This window comes from Malaya genurostris, chromosome 1, assembly GCF_030247185.1.
Source record: "Malaya genurostris strain Urasoe2022 chromosome 1, Malgen_1.1, whole genome shotgun sequence".
In the NCBI taxonomy this organism is placed as follows: Eukaryota; Metazoa; Arthropoda; class Insecta; order Diptera; family Culicidae; genus Malaya; species Malaya genurostris.
The window spans coordinates 119,572,989-119,592,883 of record NC_080570.1 but is presented as its reverse complement, the minus strand read 5'-3'; the positions used below and the strand labels follow the sequence as shown (position 1 = coordinate 119,592,883).

At 37.0% G+C, this 19,895-nt stretch overlaps 1 protein-coding gene across 1 annotated transcript in view; it reads right to left on the bottom strand.

Moving 5' to 3' along the window:
• Positions 1–6,119: 6,119 nt before the first annotated feature.
• The window catches only part of LOC131425616 (uncharacterized), a 37,739-nt gene continuing 23,963 nt past the window's right edge, over positions 6,120–19,895 (bottom strand). The window contains exons 4-7 of the mRNA XM_058587641.1: positions 7,298–7,469; positions 7,065–7,226; positions 6,776–6,995; positions 6,120–6,707 (exon numbers count right to left, since the gene is read on the bottom strand). Of these exons, the coding sequence (XP_058443624.1) occupies positions 6,472–6,707; positions 6,776–6,995; positions 7,065–7,226; positions 7,298–7,469 (790 nt within the window). The 3' untranslated portion in view covers positions 6,120–6,471. The remainder of the gene's footprint in view (positions 6,708–6,775; positions 6,996–7,064; positions 7,227–7,297; positions 7,470–19,895) is intronic.

The following is a 19,895-nucleotide window of genomic DNA, read 5'->3' as shown; positions in this document are numbered from 1 at the left end:
TAGAGCAGAAATAGCACAATGGGGTTACCGTTACCCGTAACTGAGGTCTTCTTAACGTGGAGATATGGATCGCACAAAAAAGCGCGCAAAAAATAACTGCGCATCTTCGTTAATCCGCGAAAAAAAATCGCGAATTATCGGAAATCTGTGTAAAAAAAATTTTCGAAAGTTTGAGCGAATTCTATACCTATTTTTTATATATATAAAAAAAGGTAAAAAACCGCGTTACTTCGGAAATTCGCGTTAAAAAAAACCGCGTAACTGCGGAAATCCGCGTAAAAAGTAAAAAAGCTGCGTAAAAAGACACCCCAGTGTATTCTATTGTGTTTCGTAAAAGTCTTTTGTTGTCATTCTATTTTATTTCCATTCCGTACTTTCGCTGCTATGTTATTTTATTTCCTTAAATGTAAAAGTTAGTTGCATGTGTTTTTTTTTCTTACCCATGTTCCATTTTGTATCTAAGATTTCCTAAGAGTGTTAATTAAATTATTTTCCAATTTTTCAGCTTTCTTCTCTCAGTATTCATTCTTCTCTTTCTTCATTCTCAGTCATCCATTTCCGGAAAAAATGGATTAGCGTTTTTACCTTTTTTTATATATAAAAGGTGATTTTTTTGAGGTTAGGATTTTCATGCATTAGTATTTGCTCAGATTTTTTGAGGTTATGATTTTCATGCATTATTATTTGCTCAGTATGCTCTGACATTTCATCATGAATAGACTTACTAACGAGCAACGCTTGCAAATCAGTGAATGGGCCCTAGAAAAGTTGGCAGAAAATCCGCTTTTTTATCGACAAATTTTGTTCAGCGATGAGGCTCATTTCTGGTTGAATGGCTACGTAAATAAGCAAAATTGCCGCATTTGGAGTGAAGAGCAACCAGAAGCCGTTCAAGAACTGCCCATGCATCCCGAAAAATGCACTGTTTGATGTGGTTTGTACGCTGGTGGAATCATTGGACCGTATTTTTTCAAAGATGCTGTTGGACGCAACGTTACAGTGAATGGCGATCGCTATCGTTCGATGCTAACAAACTTTTTGTTGCCAAAAATGGAAGAACTGAACTTGGTTGACATGTGGTTTCAACAAGATGGCGCTACATGCCACACAGCTCGCGATTCTATGGCCATTTTGAGGGAAAACTTCGGAGAACAATTCATCTCAAGAAATGGACCGGTAAGTTGGCCACCAAGATCATGCGATTTGACGCCTTTAGACTATTTTTTGTGGGGCTACGTCAAGTCTAAAGTCTACAGAAATAAGCCAGTAACTATTCCAGCTTTGGAAGACAACATTTCCGAAGAAATTCGGGCTATTCCGGCCGAAATGCTCGAAAAAGTTGCCCAAAATTGGACTTTCCGAATGGACCACCTAAGACGCAGCCGCGGTCAACATTTAAATGAAATTATCTTCAAAAAGTAAATGTCATGTACCAATCTAACGTTTAAAATAAAGAACCGATGAGATTTTGCAAATTTTATGCGTTTTATTGTTTAAAAAAGTTCTCAAGCTCTTAAAAAATCACCCTGTATAAAAAATAGGTATAGAATTCGCTCAAACTTTCGAAAAATTTTCCGAGGCCCGGAGGGCCGAATGTCATATACCAATCGATTCAGCTCGACGAACTGAGCAAATGTCTGTGTGTGTGTCTGTATGTGTGTTGTCAACTAAGAGGTCGAGATCTCAGAGATGGCTGGACCGATTTTGATCAAACTAGTCGCAAATGAAAGGTCTCCCCGTCACCCAGAACGCTATTGAATGGTTTTGGGATCGGATGTTTACTTTTTGAGTTATTCGAAGTTTTATGTCAAAATTTTCAGTTTTTTGACAGTATCTGTCACATTTGACCTTGAAAACAGAATATGTTTCCAGACTTAGATTTCGCTCGGGAATACCTATCCAACAAGCCATAGATTGTTAAAATCCGTCCATTTTTAACTGAGATATCGATACTTTTGTGTAAGCCTTATTCCAGTAGAAGGAATTTTGAGCGCTGTATGAAAAAGCAATGCTTGGGAGCAACATGAAACACCATTTTTCCACTGTTACATATAATTGTTTCTAAGTACCAAAAAGACTGTGTACAGCATCTTTTTTATGACAATTTGCCTCGGACCAATTTTAGCACGGTTCATTTTTGGCAACATAATCTTTCGAATATGGCATATGTAAACCAGATGATACCAGCGTTATCGAGTTGGAAGTAATTCCATAATTATATTGATTTAAACTATTTACAGCAATAAATGCTGGAAGAGCATGACTTCCATATACCATACGACTCAGTTCGTCGAGATCAGCAAATGCGTGTGTGACAAATAATTTCACTCAATTTTCTCGGAGATGGTTAAACCGTTTTCTACAAACTCAGATTCATATGAAAAGTCGTATATTCCCAAACAAGGTTCCTGAATTACGTTTGGATCCGACTTCTGATTGCGGAACCACAGGATGATATGTGTAACGAAATTAATATAATGCAATTAATTTTTCTCGTAGATGGCTGAACCGATCAAAGATTCAAATGAAATCTAAGAATCATCCATGATTCAAATGAGAGGTCTTAAAATCCTATAAAACTTCTTACTTTTTAGTCAGATCCGACTTCTGGTTTAGAAAATGCAGGGTGATTAGCATAAAAATGTCAATTTCACATAAATTAATCAGGTTTATCGGGTTTGCAGATTTGGATAGTCGATTACCGAATAAATTTATTTCAGTTTGAGCGGTATTCGTTTTTGGATTCGGAATGTACCCCCAAATTTTAATTCACACTACAATTTCTCAAAGATGTCTACACACTCCTCAGGTGAATTTAACTGATTTCGGCTACACTGATTTTAGAGTTCCGGTTCCAGTATCAAATCGTTTCTCAAAGCTGAATCATTTTCTCAAAAAAGCCCAAATCGAACTTCAAAAACAAATATTACAGGACTTAAGGTCCCATACCAAATTGGTGAATTTTATCCGAATCTGGAATTACAGATGATGAGTTTATAAATTTCATGTAAATTGTTTGGCGTAATAATTTATGGCCATTCGAATCATTTTGGGCTATGCTAATTCCTGAATACCGGCTCTAGAAGTACCATTAATAATGACGAAAAACTCTAAAGTGGAACTTACTTCGACATCTCATGGAACGTTCAATCGATTGTCACACGCTAAGATTGAAATTCGATATGTTTTGCAGTTTCGGCATTACAGGGTAATGAGTGATTAAAATCTCAATTTGCCGTTTAAAACGACGATAATTAAAATAATGTCATGAGAACTAAAACACCTAAGAATATCCATGCAAAAACACATGCGTATTGATAAAAAAAAGGTATCATCTCACTGCTAGGTGGATTAATCACGTTTTTTAATAATATCTTTGTAAGACCGGTCACGATGGTTTGACGGAAAAGAACTGAGGACATGCGTTTTTATTTAAATTATATTGACACTTGGGTCCCATAAGTATTACTACTGTATATTGTACATACACACAGGCACACATACACATACATACCTACATGTATTCCACACGCAAGTATTACAACATTGAGTTACTATTTCTACTCCAATAGATCCTAACTAAAACTAGTGTGCCAATAGTCATCTCATTAGTAGAGTCACCATGTTATTTTAGCGATCACTCGACTTTCAATAAATGAATTGTGATAAAATCGAATACAAAGTCTTTGCCTCGTCTCTAAGAAGCAATAACGCATAGCAGTAGTTCGGAAGTGGTTCAATATTGCTGTTTTAGCGAAGCAAATAGCTCCAAATTTCATGTTACTTCTGAAATATATCTATCAAACAGAGATAACAGATCTCACTATAACTAATGGTTCTCGTATATGAAATGGATTTGAGATGGGGTACCGTTACCAAATTTCTATCTCTTCTAATGGTCGATCGTTAGTCCTGAGCTGAAACGCTGGCCCTTATTATTATTCTTGCATTCACTTACTCTTACATTTCACTCACACATCATCTCACCCATCAGGTCCCAAACGATACATCCTCACAGTACAAACTGGATGAACATCGTTTGATAGCTATCAGTGGTTTGCTCATTGGTTAAGTCATTATTATTTCGTTCTATTTTACAATATTCTATCTCATTCCACAGTAATCCATTGTACACAAACCACCAATAAACGTCAAATATGGACTCGATTTACCGTTCATTTGTTGTCATCGTGTGAAACCCAATTGGGATACGTTCACTCCACTTAATTTCCACTTCACACTGGTAATAAGGGCCGGTAGTATGAAAATAAAACATAAAAAAGAGCTCAGTTAAGCCCTACCGGCCTCTCCAAGCCCGGATGTTGGAGCGTACTGCAATCAACATCTTATTCATTTAATTCAATTATGGAACTAAAAGCTGGGGTGGAATCATGTAAGGTGATAAGTGACTATCACCTCCTGGTGATAACGAGGTGATCACCAGAATGTTTGGAATCACCGAAGGTGATCACTTTTACTATCACCATCAACGGTGATTGAGCCAACTTCACTCCATTTATCACCTGTCAAGAAACGTCAATTTTTCAGGAGTAAAATATGAATGTGGCGTATACCGTTGATATTAGGAGGAGTAACATATGAAAGTGGCGTATACCCATATAATATTTTAAAGTCTAAAGTTTTATTCCTTTAGTTTTCAATTTTTTTAATTAATTCGAGTCATGTTTATCAATGATGATTTGTATGGATCGAAGAGTAACGTTGAAAAAAATTACCTGCGCACAAACAAATAAAAAAAATCACTTGTTGGTTTAATTTAGCGCCGATTTTTATTTTTCAATGGAAATCAATGTCACAGTCAATTCTTTGGGATAAATTTGCTAGTTTTGAAATGACACAAATTGTTAGATCTTCTTGATGTTTCACAACGGATGGCATTCCTCTCGAATGAGAAAGATCCGTTAAATAATTTCTTGTATAGTTTTCATTCACTTTACGATTATGGCATTTCACAGAGCTTTCAAATGCTACCTCCATTTTGGAAATTTTACCCACCGGTACTACGAATATCCACTATGATTAGCAGCAACTAATTGTCCAAAAATATTGCCTTATTTAGTTCAACTCACAAGAAGAAAATTAAGAACGCAGTTGAACGAGACTGATATGTCGCTTACGAAGTCACGGCCATCTAATTCTACTGAAAATGTTAGCATAGATTTTTTTATGTTACGTTATGTACAACAGGAGATGTCTACATTCATAAACTTATCACTTTTCCAGAAAGCAATTTATCTTTGACTTTACGAATACCCCAATGATATTCCTTCAAATAATAATTATAACATAAATGAATTGATTTAATTGATAAATACTACCGTTCATTCTATGAATTCTTTAAACTATATAAACTAAGTTACTTTTCATTTTGGTATTTAATTTTGACATAATATGAGTACGAATTTCATTAAAAAAATTATCCTCTCCGACCAATATTGGTAGGTTATTTTTATATCAGTGGCTTAAAATTCACCTAACGGACAATAATTTATAAAGCCACTTCTCAAAAAATCAAATCACTACTGAAAGTGATAACTAAATTGCTATCACCTCCATTTTGACATGAAGGCGATTAAATCGTGGTGACTATCACCTTACGTAATGCCAACGTTTGATAGTGATGTTAGCCTCTCAGCAGTGGTGACAGAACTTGGTGATTATCACCTTACGTGATTCCAAATTTTCAAAAGTGATAATCACTTGGTGATAATCACCTTACATGATTCCACCCCTGTAACGCGTATCTTTATCAAATTGTAACGCTAATTGATTGTATGTGATGATGTTTGCAATACCGTCAAGCCCACCAACCAATGTACGTACAAATCTTCAAATTCCCATTCGTGATACACTCTCACTGCAAACTTACCGTTCTTAGAACTTAATCACAAACGAAAACTTTACTCACTATAAATCGGTACCCAGCACAAAAACTGCACATTTTTGCACAAAAAGATTCTGTTGACTTCAGTTCCAAATCCCAAGTGGACCTTACCATGACCGAAAATGGACTTTCAAAAAAGTAAATCTTCACCACCCAAACCCACCCAAGCAAATCCGATTGACTAGATACATTATTTATTGCAAACTGGAAGGCTACTCCCATTTCAATCTAAACGTTATTTACATGATTAGTACCACGATTTCAATCATGATTAGTTCAATATTCAAATGTATGACAAAAAACAAACAAACAAACAAACAATCACTCGAACAAGATCGTAATAATATTGCCTCACTTCAAACGACTAGAGTTTCTTTTGTAGTAAACTTCTTTTGCAAACTGTCTCTGTCCCTGTCTCAATCGGGACCCCTTCCCAGACACCCTGCATTTTCCTCAGCGGAAACTGAGAAACCTTCACCTAGTGGAACCGCCGGTACTTCCGGCGGCAGTACTTCACACGTCTGCACCGGCTGCTGCAGACCACTGTTGTTGGCTTGAATTCGCCGTCAAGTCATGATATTGTTACCGAAGTAGTTGAGATTGAAATCATCCTCGAACAGAATCTGATCTTCGTCCTGTCCGGAGCTCATGTTGATCCCGAGCTCGATCGGATCGATCGTTGTGATGTAGTAATCGGCTCCGGGAGCGGCATCTGGCCGGTGCCCGGCAACCGATCGTAGTCCGCACTCTTGAACTATTTCCTCCTTGGATACCGGGTTCAGGTAATCGGCTAAATAGTAATCTGAAACAATGGGGGTTTTGAGGTTACAGTGCACGACGGCAAACGGGAGGTTTTGAGCTATTTAATACCTGAATCTAACAGAGCATAGGCCTGAAAATTATTCGAACTGATTGGATGAACAATTTGCACCTCCACGTTACGACGGATTCCATTCAGAATCTCACCGGCGGACCGCTTCAGCTCCTCACTTTGAACTACCTCAAATTGATTGTTGGCATACATTGATTGCTGTCCCAGCGGGTGATGTAGACTGGACGGTCCAGGCTGAGGATTGCGGAAATCAATCGACTGTAATTGAAGGCATATAAAAAGGGTAACCAATGAAGGATCTCAAAGTCAGGTGCATTCGTTACGAACCTCAGAAATTGATCCATGCCCAGGTGAATGGGGTTCGTACTGTGCTAAACTGGCGGTGGCAGCCGCAATTTCTTCCTGACTCGGTGAACCGGGAGGTGGTTCCCGAGAGCTTTTGTTATTGGCGGCTTCCATTTTGAAGAACAGCTCCAACCGTTGACGTTTCTGCAATAGAGAAGATTCGGTAGTAGTAGTAAGCAGAAACTATAAACTGTCTAAAAATAGATTCCACTTACATGTTCCCACGCAAGGAAGTTGGCTTCTGAATCACGGCTCGAAATTGTCCACAGGTGACCAGCACCTTGCGGAGCCTTGTTGCCCTTACGGAAGTGCGGATTGATTGATAGGTTGTGCCGGACGGAGTTCTTCCACCGATCATCGTTGGATTTGTAGAACGGAAAGTGATCCCTAAAGATAGGAAAACAAAGCACAAACATTTGATTTAACTTCAACTTTAAGCGCGATATCACTAAAAAAAATTAGTCCCGATCACATGGCAAACATTCTCACGCTTCGATGGACATTTAAATAGCCCCTATCGGGTTTGGTAATCGGCAGCGATTCCACACCAGCGTGTCATGTGTTTGCAATTCCTTTTTGCTGCCCGGACCAGGATCAATGATGACGTTCAGTGAACCATGAAAAAGGTGCACTCGAATAGCCTTTACTCACCTGTGCCTTACGTTTGCATATATGCAACGTGTTTCCGCTTCCGAAGGCTCGCACGTGTGCACCACAATGGCGACGGACGGTTAAAAGTGCAGGGTAGGGTGCAAACCCCCCGCGATAGAATGTTTGCGCTGAAACCATTAATCATGCAGTACTAAACTAAAAGGTCTACTGCGGGCACCGTCGTGCTTCGGTTCGTCATATGGCACCAGGTAAAAAAAGGTTGGAGCTCGGACAGGTTCTGCTACTCCTGCCCTCACTCAACGAGCATTGCATTCTTAGACAGACACAGGAAACACCGGCAGGACACGGACTCGGACTCGATAGGCACGGGGAGACACCAACGTTTCGTTTCACCAACGCGAGACCAATATCCGCAGTCCATAAAAAGTAAATGTTTATTCATGTGGAAAGTCTATAGCGATAGTGTTTTTTGTTCGTTTTCTCTGTTCGGTCTATTCTATAATTTTTATGATCGCACACGAGAGACAATTTCTGTATGCGGGGTTGCCCGATGAATTCAATCCAAGTAGGCTGAAATTATAATCCCGTGTAAAATGGTGCAGGTTGCAATCGTAAATTTTGTTCACGGAGCTGATTGGTCATAGCTTCGCATTCGTTTCTAGTCAACTATAGCCGAGAACATTCAGAATTGGAAAATTTAGTTAAAGGCAAAATTGCAAAACGACTTATGTAAATACTCGTAGTACCTATACGCAAATTCAATCAAAAAACCCAGCAGAAGCATCTAATGATCGACTAATTAATTAACTTTCTTCCTTTAGTAAACTTTTCGAAAAATAATCTAAGTGAAAATAATGTCTCATAACAATAAGAATTCATTTTGATTAGTGTCTTCAGCATTCAACTACTCATCAACTTGTTAGACTAATAATCATAATAACACATTGGCAAAAAGTCCCTTTTCTGAAAAAGAAAACAACACTTTTTTGATGTGAACAGTTTTTTGAGTTAGTATGGAGAAATTCACTTTTTACACAAAAAAAATCAGCTGGAGATGAACCTATGAACTCTAAAAATCAGTGCATGTAATATTTTTGTAGGAAATTTATCGACATTTGTACAAAAAGTTATTAAAGGAAGACCGACTCAAGGTCCGAACAATGGCTGATTCTTTAATATATCTAGCATCACTGCTGCTAGTGGTGCACTGAAAATAGTTTTCTGGTAGATTCGTTAACAAAACTGTTTCTCAACCTACTATTCTGATGAATAGTAAGTTGTACCAGAGTTTTCTTCGATCAAACCAAACAATGTTTGAAAATACTATGAATTCCTTTTGATTTGTTTAGTAATTTTTAGTATTCGAATGAATTCCAGTGTCAATGAGACAACAAGAATATTTCTGTTAATTCTGCTATTTAACACTAGCTTTATTCTATATTTCACCATAATTATGGTTAAATTGAAATCATAATAATTACGATTTTCAAATAATTCTTATTCTTCTTCTTTTCTGGTTGGCGTCACCTCACTTGAGATGGCGCCGAATTGATGGCACAGCAACTAAAGCTATATTGCCAGTTAATTTTCGTTTATAGTCCAATTGAGCAATTTGACGTCTCATTTACTCACACCGATGCAGAGTGCGCAGATCTATTCATATACGAAATTAGAATGTGTGCGAGCCGAAGTCAAAGTTTGTTGTGGGTTCAATTTTACACTGAGGTAAAACATTTTTGACTCATATTCATACACTGCGAAAAATGCATATAGAATTTCGTAAGCTATGGACTAATGAACCAAGTAGAAGACAGTACCATTACGTGACATAGAGTTTCATGAACGATTTTATGTCTTTCTCAACTGTTCTCTTGGCATTGCAGTGTTTTTTATTGCATATATGTCTTCAATAATTGGCACGATGCGGCTCGACAAAATTCACTGGGTTATTTCGACACACTCACACTTGCATTAACCTTTCAACTGCTGAGAATAGCCACACCAACACATTCGCACGTGGATTGGACTATGGACTTTATTTTCACTTGACTACAAGCTTCTTTCTTGCGAAATACTCGAATTTTCTCCGGACTAATACGATGCAATACCGGAAGAATAATAATTCTTGATTCTTAATTTTGCCCTAAAGACAAGACCTGACAACTGGCTTCTTATTCTTCCTTTCAAATCATCTTTCTCGTCATTTTCGCCCTGTGGAATAAATACAGTGTAGCCATATTTACAGATTTTTTAATAATTTTATGGTAAGAAAAAAAAATTATTTAATTTAAATTTTTATACCCGGTTTTTGATTTGCAATTTACATGAAAAATGTTTTGGTGAATGCATTTTTTTATTATATATGAATGCTTAAAAACAATTAATCGAGCTTTGATGACAAAACAAGAAATATCTCATGTTGGACGCAAAATCGAATCCATTGTTGACGTATTACCGGATCTTTTGGAAACCGGAAAAGGTCAAGTTTGGATAGAAATGCTTAGTGCGACCACAGTTCATTCTTCTCGTAAAACTAAACACACTTTCGAGTTTACACTAATTCAAAAAATCTTTTTTGGTTACACTTTAATTCACTAAAAAGAAAAACGGCTTGATGCTGATTCTAATTACACAGTGCTGCCACTATAAACATTCAAAACAAATGAGATTGAAAAAAAAGTGAAACATTCTTTGAAAATTTTCATTTTCATTGGTGAGCTAAAATTATACATTTCAATAAACTTGTTTTCTGATTTTCTTTATACTTGGCATCATTGCTCGCGTACCCTGCAAAAGTTGTTACTTTTCACAATGTGCGGGTAGCAACATCAAAATCAGCCAATCAGAAACTGGTCCATTTTGGAACAAAAACATCATTTTTCATTTTTGAGAATTTTTTTTTTTTCAGAATTATCGAAATCTATGCACCACCTTCAACCAAAATATTCTATCTCATCAGGAAAAAAGGTTATGATTAACACATGGATCAATAAGTCCCGAGACTAAAGCAGAGATGGCGCTCGTAGTAAACCAGTAACCACGTATTTCTAGAGTACTAACCTTTGCTTGAAACGGGTCAAAATTTTAAGTCGATCCGACCAGAAACAGCTGAGTTATCGAGGTTGGAGTAAAGTCGTTTTGTAGTTTGTTAAAAAAATGGCAAAAATCGAGTTTCGTGTTTTAATAAAACATTGTTTTTTAATGAGTAAAAACACCGTGCAAGCGAAACAATGGATTGAAAAATGTTATCCGGACTCTTGTCCATCAAAAGCAACAATTTGTCGGTGGTTCGCCGAGTTTAAACGTGGTCGTACCGACACAAATGACGCGGAACGCTCGGGTAGACCTGTGGAAGCCGTTACACCGGAAAATGTGAGTGAAGTGACAAAAATTATAATGAAAGATCGTAAAGTGAAGCTCCGTGAGATTGCGGAGATGACACAGATATCATATGGAAGTGTATTTACTATCCTTCATGAAAAATTGAGCATGAAAAAGGTTTTTTCCAAGTGGGTGCCGCGATTGCTTTCGATGGAACAAAAACAGCAACGAGCCACCCTGCCACAAGTCGATGAAAACAATGGCGAAATTGAACGAATTGGGCTTTGATCTGCTTCCCCACCCCCCATACTCGCCAGATTTAGCCCCCAGTGACTGCTGGCTCTTTGCTGATATTAAAAAAATGCTCCAGGGAAAAAGATTTGGCTCAAATGAGGAGGTCATCGCTGAAACTGAAGCTTATTTTGAAGCGAAAGATAAATTGTTTTATAAACATGGTATTGAAAAATTGGAAAAACGTTGGAACCATTGTATCACCCTAAAAGGTGATTATGTTGATGAATAAAAAAAAAATTGCAAAAAAAATGTTGTTTCCATTGTTAGTCTCGGGACCTATTGATCCATGTGTTATATTTTTTGTCCAAGTAGGCCATGAATAATTAGTGATAGAATCAGATTACGCGGTGTATATTCGTGAATAATTTCTTAAAAGCAACATATGCATCAAAAGAACGGTTTGGCAGCTAGTGAAATAATTCAAATATATTATATATCAATATTGATCACTCCAGGGAAGCCACTACAAATCGAAAAAGACATCTCAGTTACACCATCTCGTGACGGAAAAGGGTACTAATTCAATGTAGTTTAATAGTTTGCATTTAGCAAGCACCAAAATCTGAAATTCCGAAACTAATTGAGCATGATGCTCACTTAGGGGTGAAAACTTTTCTATATTAAAGTGTTTTTTTTCAGATGAAACAAAATATCGCCTATAAACAATCAAAACAACAAACCGTTCAAAGTTCTGTGCAGAATTAGAATTTAACTTATCGTCTTCGCATTCCAGTGATGAAGTGGTGTTCAACTTTTCTAAAAAAAAACGATCTGATATTTTATATTTATATTACTGGATTCGAAAACCATCATCATCCTTAACTTGACTACAAGTGGATTGATTTCTAACAGTGAGAATATCTCAAACATTTTTCTATCAGGATTTCTTCTTCGCCTCAAACGACGCTTCAGCCTGAGCGATGGCTTAATCGTTCGATTCAAATTTCTTTCCAGCAAGTTTCTTCTATTTTTTAACTTTAAGAACAAAAAAAAATGGCTATGTGCTAGGGAATGTGTGAGACGGTGTACCGATGCTATTTAGCTATCATAACGATTGGCTTGTGGCAAGGTGCATTTGATCAGTTGTGAGTAACCATGACACTACCCGATCAACAAGGGATACAAAATTGTATCTGAGATTGTTTCGTTGTTTTTTCTAGTAAAATTTCTAGTTAAAACTCTAGGCTTTACCGTGCAAATCTTAAAAAAAAAGATTTTGTGAGGCAAAGATGAAATTCCATACTTTTAGGCGGTTTGACTTGTCATAACAAAAGCCATGGCAGCTACGATAACTGGCTTCGAACCTGGGAGTTTTGAATTGTTAACATACGCTGCGTTTGCGAAACAGTTTGTGAGTAAGTGGGTGAATCGTTTTGAAGAGGTGAAAAATGTCGACGACGGAAGCTTGGGTCATTTTGGGACCTTTTGGGTGCGAGCACGAAAAACTGCTTCGAAGCGGACACGGTACTCATTTTAGAAAAAATGTTGAGATCTAATTCTAAACAATAGTCAGCTGATTTATTCTCGCATTCCTTGAAGGACACAACTGCCCTGTGTGTTAAAAAAGTCACACCATTTCCCTTTACTGATCGTAACCACGTTTTTTATGTAACAGAATGTACAATGACTTATATTTGTTCTTGCTGAAAATCGGGCTAGACTGAGCTCCGTCGATTATTCGGGGAACGTTTGATCAAGGGATCTCTTTTTCTTCGGGTTAAACGTAAAGTTTAAGACACGCACGTGGAGTTTATAATCGCGCCCATAATTCTTGCGACCGTGCTTAACTAGGATGGATGTAAATATCGTTTAAACTGCGAGGAGGGTCCATTTAGTATTTCATTATTTTGGTTAGAGAGATATCGACATTACTTCGTATCGCGTAAGCCGTTGTTGTTCTATTGATGGTGATCGAGTGATATCTTGCTAGAATTACGGAAGTCTATTGAAAAAAAAAAACAGAACACAATGAATTAAATGTATGAATTGATGGCGAACCTCTCGACAGTCGGTTGCCCGAAGTTTCACGAGTTTCGAAAGGATTTTTTCATTTTAGTAGGAAACATATATTACTACAAAACGCGATAAAATTGCAACGTATTCTCGGTAGCCGGCTACCCAGAGCAATAATCACATGATAATATCAACCGAAACTTTACTAACAAACATCCCCTTCATGTGATGCACGTGTAAATGCAGAGGATTCCTCTGTTTTCTAGTAGCAACATGCATTAAACTAACAATTCTTCCTTCCCAAGTAGATCTGCATTCGGACGTGGCCGGCGTCGGTATTGATCAGCATTCAGGGATCAACGCAGCTTACTTAATATGAAACTACGTGCAACATTTTGCAAGCTTAATTGGTTCTGGCTCTAATGCTAATGCATTTAAATTTGAATTTGGGAATTGTATCAGCTTGATACAAAGAACCAATTCGGGTAAATTTCAAGGTAGAATTCGAATGATTGTTTCGAACCAATTTCTCCCTTCAACATCACCAATGATTTCTTTTTGATTTGAATTAAAATTTTGGTCCAGCCAAACCAAAACAAATATTTATCCGGTTGATTCTATTGTTGAATTTAATCAACCATTTCGTAATCTGAAAATAAGTTTGGAAGAAACGTAACCTAAAAAACAAACTTCAAATTGAAATCTTATCAATTTTTGGAATTCTAAAGTTTGTAAATTTAAAGTACGGCAAATAATAATTTTATCTGAAGTTCATTCATTTCAAGCTGGTTTTTCAATTAAAATATTTGTTATTTTTGTCAAAATAATGATTAAAATCATGATAAAAATTTATTATCTTGTTTTGTAGTTTCAAGTAACAATATTTGCAACATCCATTCACATTTTGCCATTTTGCCATTCATAACTAGTGCAGTGCTGTTCAGCAAGTCCGTGAGACATCTTAGAAAATATAGTCGGACGGGTCCCAGTCTGGGGAGTACGTCGGATAGGACAAAAACTCTCATCAGAGTTCCGAAATGATTATTTTGATCCCTTTCACAGTGGGTGCGGAAGTCTTGTCTTGCTGCAAAACGACTTTCTTATGTCTTGTATAGAATTATGGTAGTTTTTCGAGCACTGTTTGAATCTATTTTGTTTTTTTTTTGCTATCGGTAGCGATTAGTATTTACTGTTTCAAATTGTTTACGAGACACGTAGAACAAAACACCATATTGATAAAAATGTTCTTCCGGTAAAGATTAGATTTTTTTGTGATTTGATGGTAGATTTTCGCAGGTAGTAGAACTATTGTATCAATAATCACCTATTTAGTACAGTCGGCATATTATTTTGCCAATGACTTGACTTTCAATGAACAAAGTGTGTTCAAGTCGGGTACAATATCTCTATTGCGATTATGGAAAACTATATCAGGTCATTAATTTCACAGATAAATCAACTGAATTTGACATCAAAGTGTAAAAAATCTGATTTGAATGTTGATTGATGCAATATCAAGTCATCGCTTCAAAAATAAAGGCATGCTTTGATTTGCGTCGAATGTAATTTTCAATTTTTTCAAGAGTGCAATACAAGTAATGATGAAATTACACGTATAGAGTATGATGTTTTTTACGTACAAGTTTATTAAGTTCCCGAGTGCTTTCAATGTTCTTATTCTAAACAGATATAATGCGATCAGAGCTTAAAATTGTCACGCATTCTCAATGAAAGGAACCATTACAACAGTCTCTTTTTCAATGTTTTACTGTCTCATTCGTAAATGACCGACACCAGAACAAACGAAGAGAGACGAAGCATTTCTGTGACGCTTGGCTATAAAAAGTGACTAAAATATAGCAAATCGAGGTAGTTACATCCCAGAACCCCTTTGGAAACCAAAACTGCTACAAATTCGAGCACCAACAGGTAAAACTTATTGTGAAACCTTTTTCTGTCATTTTCAATTCTCACAGCTTCGGTTGAATATCGACACTGCATACTATGGGATTTTCACTGAAAACGGCAAATGACTGAAAGGGCAAATGAAAGAAAAAACGCAATTTTGAAACTACTGTCCCGCTTATGTCATTGACTGGACATAGATTTCGTTCTCATAGTTTGCAAGCGAAGCTGAGAGTGACAGTAATTTCTTGTCATTTTCGTCTATTTTTTGTCAATGAAAATGACTTTTATTAGCTCTGAATGCGATATTCGAAACACTGCACCGACCATCCAAACGCTCGTCAGCGATGAAATAGACTTATCTTGTGAAATCCACAAAACCCATCCCTTTGACAAATGGCTTTCTTCCGTGTTATGGGAGAAATGAATTTTATATTACAATTTACTCCGCATCGTGATTGATTCTAACCTCCTCACCCCCCCTCGCCACCGTGTTCAGTCCAGTTCGGTAAGGGTAAAAACTACCACCGCCCACTTCTTCCCCCGGGGCAGACACAGCTTACCGTCCAGTAGCTAGCTAGTTGATATTTCATATTTCCTATCCGCATTGGCCTACCCGGAGCCTTCCTGACTTGTCATTCCGGGTGACATACGATTCATGAGCGACCGCACGACCGTTCGAATGCGATGGAACCGGAACGGGCAGCCATTTATCGTACCAAGTAACTACATCCATTTTCATTGCTACAATATCCTCAATGGCATCCGTGCAAAAGTAGGATAACGAGAAAAAAGGGGGTGCCACCGCACAGGCGCGTCTTCATTTTCCTTTTGCGGCTCGGAAAACTAACTGATGAATATGATTTTTCCTTTCCCTCCTTCGCGTGTGCTGAAGGAGTGAAACGTCCGTGGAAAACTTGTCCCTATCTGAGTGATTTTTTTTGGGACTGGGCTAGATATGAAACTTTATGTTTTTCGGGGGAAAGTTTTTTCACGAAACTTTTGCTAGGTCAGAACTACGTTTTTATTTCCCATCGAACAGGGGAACAAGTTAGTAAAAGTAGTGATCACTAAACGCTGGCTTAATTGACTTCAGACACGAAAACCGAGCCTCAGAATAGAGATATTCGTTCATCCTCTGAGCGGTTGCATTGTCGTCATTGATCGATTGATGACAGCCGAAGGGAAAAATGTCATCACGCGACCCATTGGACGCATTTATCAAATTTGACGCGCAGTCACGAAGTCGAAGTCTGTTGCATAATTTCGATTTACATGAAAATATCGATCGAAATCAAAGCCCATAAGTTTCTCAAAAGAAGGTAAAAAGCGACGAGTTTCTTCCGATCGGTGTCAAACCAGCTGTCCAGCAAAGAACACATTTTTTTGAACATCAACCGGTGTCTAATTTGTTTCCTTTCTTCGTCGAAATATTTTCCTTTGTTCAGCTGTTCGTTTCGCTTCGATGCCCCGCTCATTCTATGTACTTGGAACCGATGCAGTCAGTGGGCAAATCGATATTTTGACGTTTCACGGAACCAAGCCAAGTCTCGTTAAATTTGCTTCAGAATTTGCTGTTTCTACTGGTTTCAATTGAAATCAATATGTCGGGTTGGTTCAATTACCTATCTTAGGCCCATTGATTTTGAGTAGTTTCTTTCGAACGTACACAGTTTCGACTAGAGTGCCTGCAAGTAGAGTGACGAAATATCATCTGTAAATGTTAACAACAACTCGTAACATTTAATCTAAAAGGTGAGCAATTCCGTAAGCTTCATCTAGGATTTGACAGGTCGTTTACTCGTTCGAAATGATACTTACAAATACAAGAAATGTTTCTTACAAATAAACAGCTGTCGTTTCTCTACTTACAGGCACTCGAGTTTCTATCTGCAGATGTAAGATATTTACTAAGTAAAATGTTTTCTTTTACTAGAGAGCGTTCCTTCGATTTTGATTAGTCTTCGTGAGTTTCGTTTCAGTTTCAGTTCCCAACTTAACGATGGCACAATATTTCACGATTGAACAAATTGGAGGACCATTTAGTGAATAGAGGTCTTTTTCCATAAAATACAACTTGAAATCAAGGTCTCACAATAAAGTATCACGACAATAGTTGTACTACATGGAATGAAAAGTCCCGGTCCTCTAACAGAAAAGACGTGAATAGTTTCAAGCTTCTAGATGGCGCCCAACACCAAATTTTATGACAATCTATCCACTGGTGTTTGAATAACAGCTGATCGTGTCAGACGAGTTCTAGTTTTCACCAAACTATGGCGCAACGATGAAATTGAATGATTTGCGATACGGATTGATCCACCAACCCCTCGTATTCTCCAGACCTGTCCCCCAGCGACTATTATCTATTTCCAAACGTGAAAAGGTTTCTCCAGGGAAAGAAATTTTCGTCGAATGATGAGGTCATTGCAGAAACCGAAACCTATTTTGAAGGCCTTGACAAATCTTTTTTTTTTGTCAAAGGGCATCCAAATGTTACGTGAGATTATACTGATGAATAAAAAAGTTTTCACGGTAAAAAATCGACTGTTTCTTTGTTTGGCCCAGGACTTCTCATTCTTTGTAGTATTTCGTCAAATTTTCGAAAAACTTTACTTTGATTGCGAATGTTCCAGATATTCTGTCTTGCAGAGCTTCATTTTATAAAGAGAACCTAAATTACTTAACCGCAGAAGGAAATTGCTTGCCAAATTATGAATTTACAAGCAAACAAATGATTAAAAACGGATTTATATCAGTCTGCTCGAGCCGAGAATACATGCAACTTTTTATCGTGAATACGACTCACTTTACTATGGTGCGTATTTTTAAATCTCAAATCTTAAAAGCCTGATAGACTGATGAAGAATATAAATAATATTCGAAATACGTATCTGTATTATAACGTTTGATAGTAGAATTAAACAGTACAGCTAACAGTACTATTATGTTTTTTTTAAATTTACCCTATACAAAAATGGGTAGAACTTTATCGTGAATTTCTCGTGTTGAATTTAACGCGGCAACATAATTTTTTCTCTAAACCATCAGAAGTATGTTCAGCAATTTATGATAAAATTTTCAGTAGTATATCCAAAAATATCCAAAGGTATCCAAAAACAACTCACAATAGAAGTTTTCTAAAATGTTTGGTAGAAACGAGCATTAAGGTGAACTTCAGTGTCAAAATAAGGCGCGCAAAATTCCAAACGGGAGCGGGCCATTTCGCCGAAAGTCGTTTCACCGCAAGGGTAATCCCGAATACATTCTATTATTATTATTTGTTTTATGCCCCCTGAAAAATTGACGAGCTATCCACATACATTTGTGTTGTACGCATATATTTGTGATGGTTTTTGTCGTGAACACGACTTACTTTACTATGGGGTGTCTTTTCAAAATTTACCCTCTGAGAGAGTGGTAAGTTTTAGATCGTGAATATATCTTGTTGTATCTAACGAATCAACATAATTTTTGCTACACGCCATCGGAAATATGATCACAATTTTATGACAAAATTATCAGTTGTGTGGCATAATCTCAAATAATTCAAAATTAAACTATTCTGAAATGTTTGGTATAAACGAGTATCAAAGAGGATAATTCATAAGGCGCGTTTGCTCATAGCTCAGTGATCTGTGAAAGGATTTATATAATCTAACTACCAATAGAATCGAAATTTTTCAATTTGAACGTGTATAGCAAAAGCATTGAAGTATTTCAATAGTACACTATTGAAAAACCTGTCTCATTTGACCCATGTCAACACCAGCCAATCAGAACGCATTCTGATGAAGAGAACAAAATATATGCTGCTGTATAACATGAATTTCGTTCGAGAAAAATGTTTCGAAAAGTGTTGAATATCGTAGTGAGTCCCTCAATTTGGTCCTTCTGAATGCTAGAAACGAATCCCTGCAGCATATTGATAGTTTCTTTCAATAAATTATGCAAATTCGAAATGAAATAATCAACATTAAAATTCTGTATGCGGCAATTTTTAAAGCCGTTAGGACCGCCTATTAGTGAAAAAGTTACAGACGAAATAACGTAAAAAGAAACCTCTTTACAAAAATTTGATCAGTTTAGATTCTATCGCCACTGCTGTATTTTGTGTCGTTTGCAAAGCTAGTTTCGCTTCCGACAAGAGCGATTACGTCACAGCTGTCAGTCATTTGCATTGATGAAAAAACAACGGCGGAGAGCATTACACAAAATCAGCCGTTCTAATGGCTCAAAAGTTTTCTAAAGAACTACTAGAATTTGTTGTTCGCAAATCCGGAGTCAAATATCCTCAGTTTAGTGCAAATCTAGAACAGTTTTCATATTGATAGTTTCGTTCAATAAATTAGGCCTATTGTATCATTGATCAACCCAGCGAATTAATGTTTTCTTTATTGGAAGATTATAATCGGTTGTAAACGCTGAACCTACACCAACCATATCAGTATCGTACCAACGTACAACAGTTCAGCTTGGAATTAGATGACGGAAGTCAACGGCATTCATCGGAATTCGAATTCAACTCATCACTCTCCATCACAAACGCTTTCATAAAAGGTTCTTTTCAGAGCCACCATTATTTTATTATAAAGAACTATACTGGTTATTTCATAATATTTGTGTTTCAGAATGTTAAATGTAACTATTCTGTTTGGGTTTATTAGTTTAGGTGCATGATTTCAAATTCTACATACAACATATCAGTTGTTTTCGTATTCACGACAT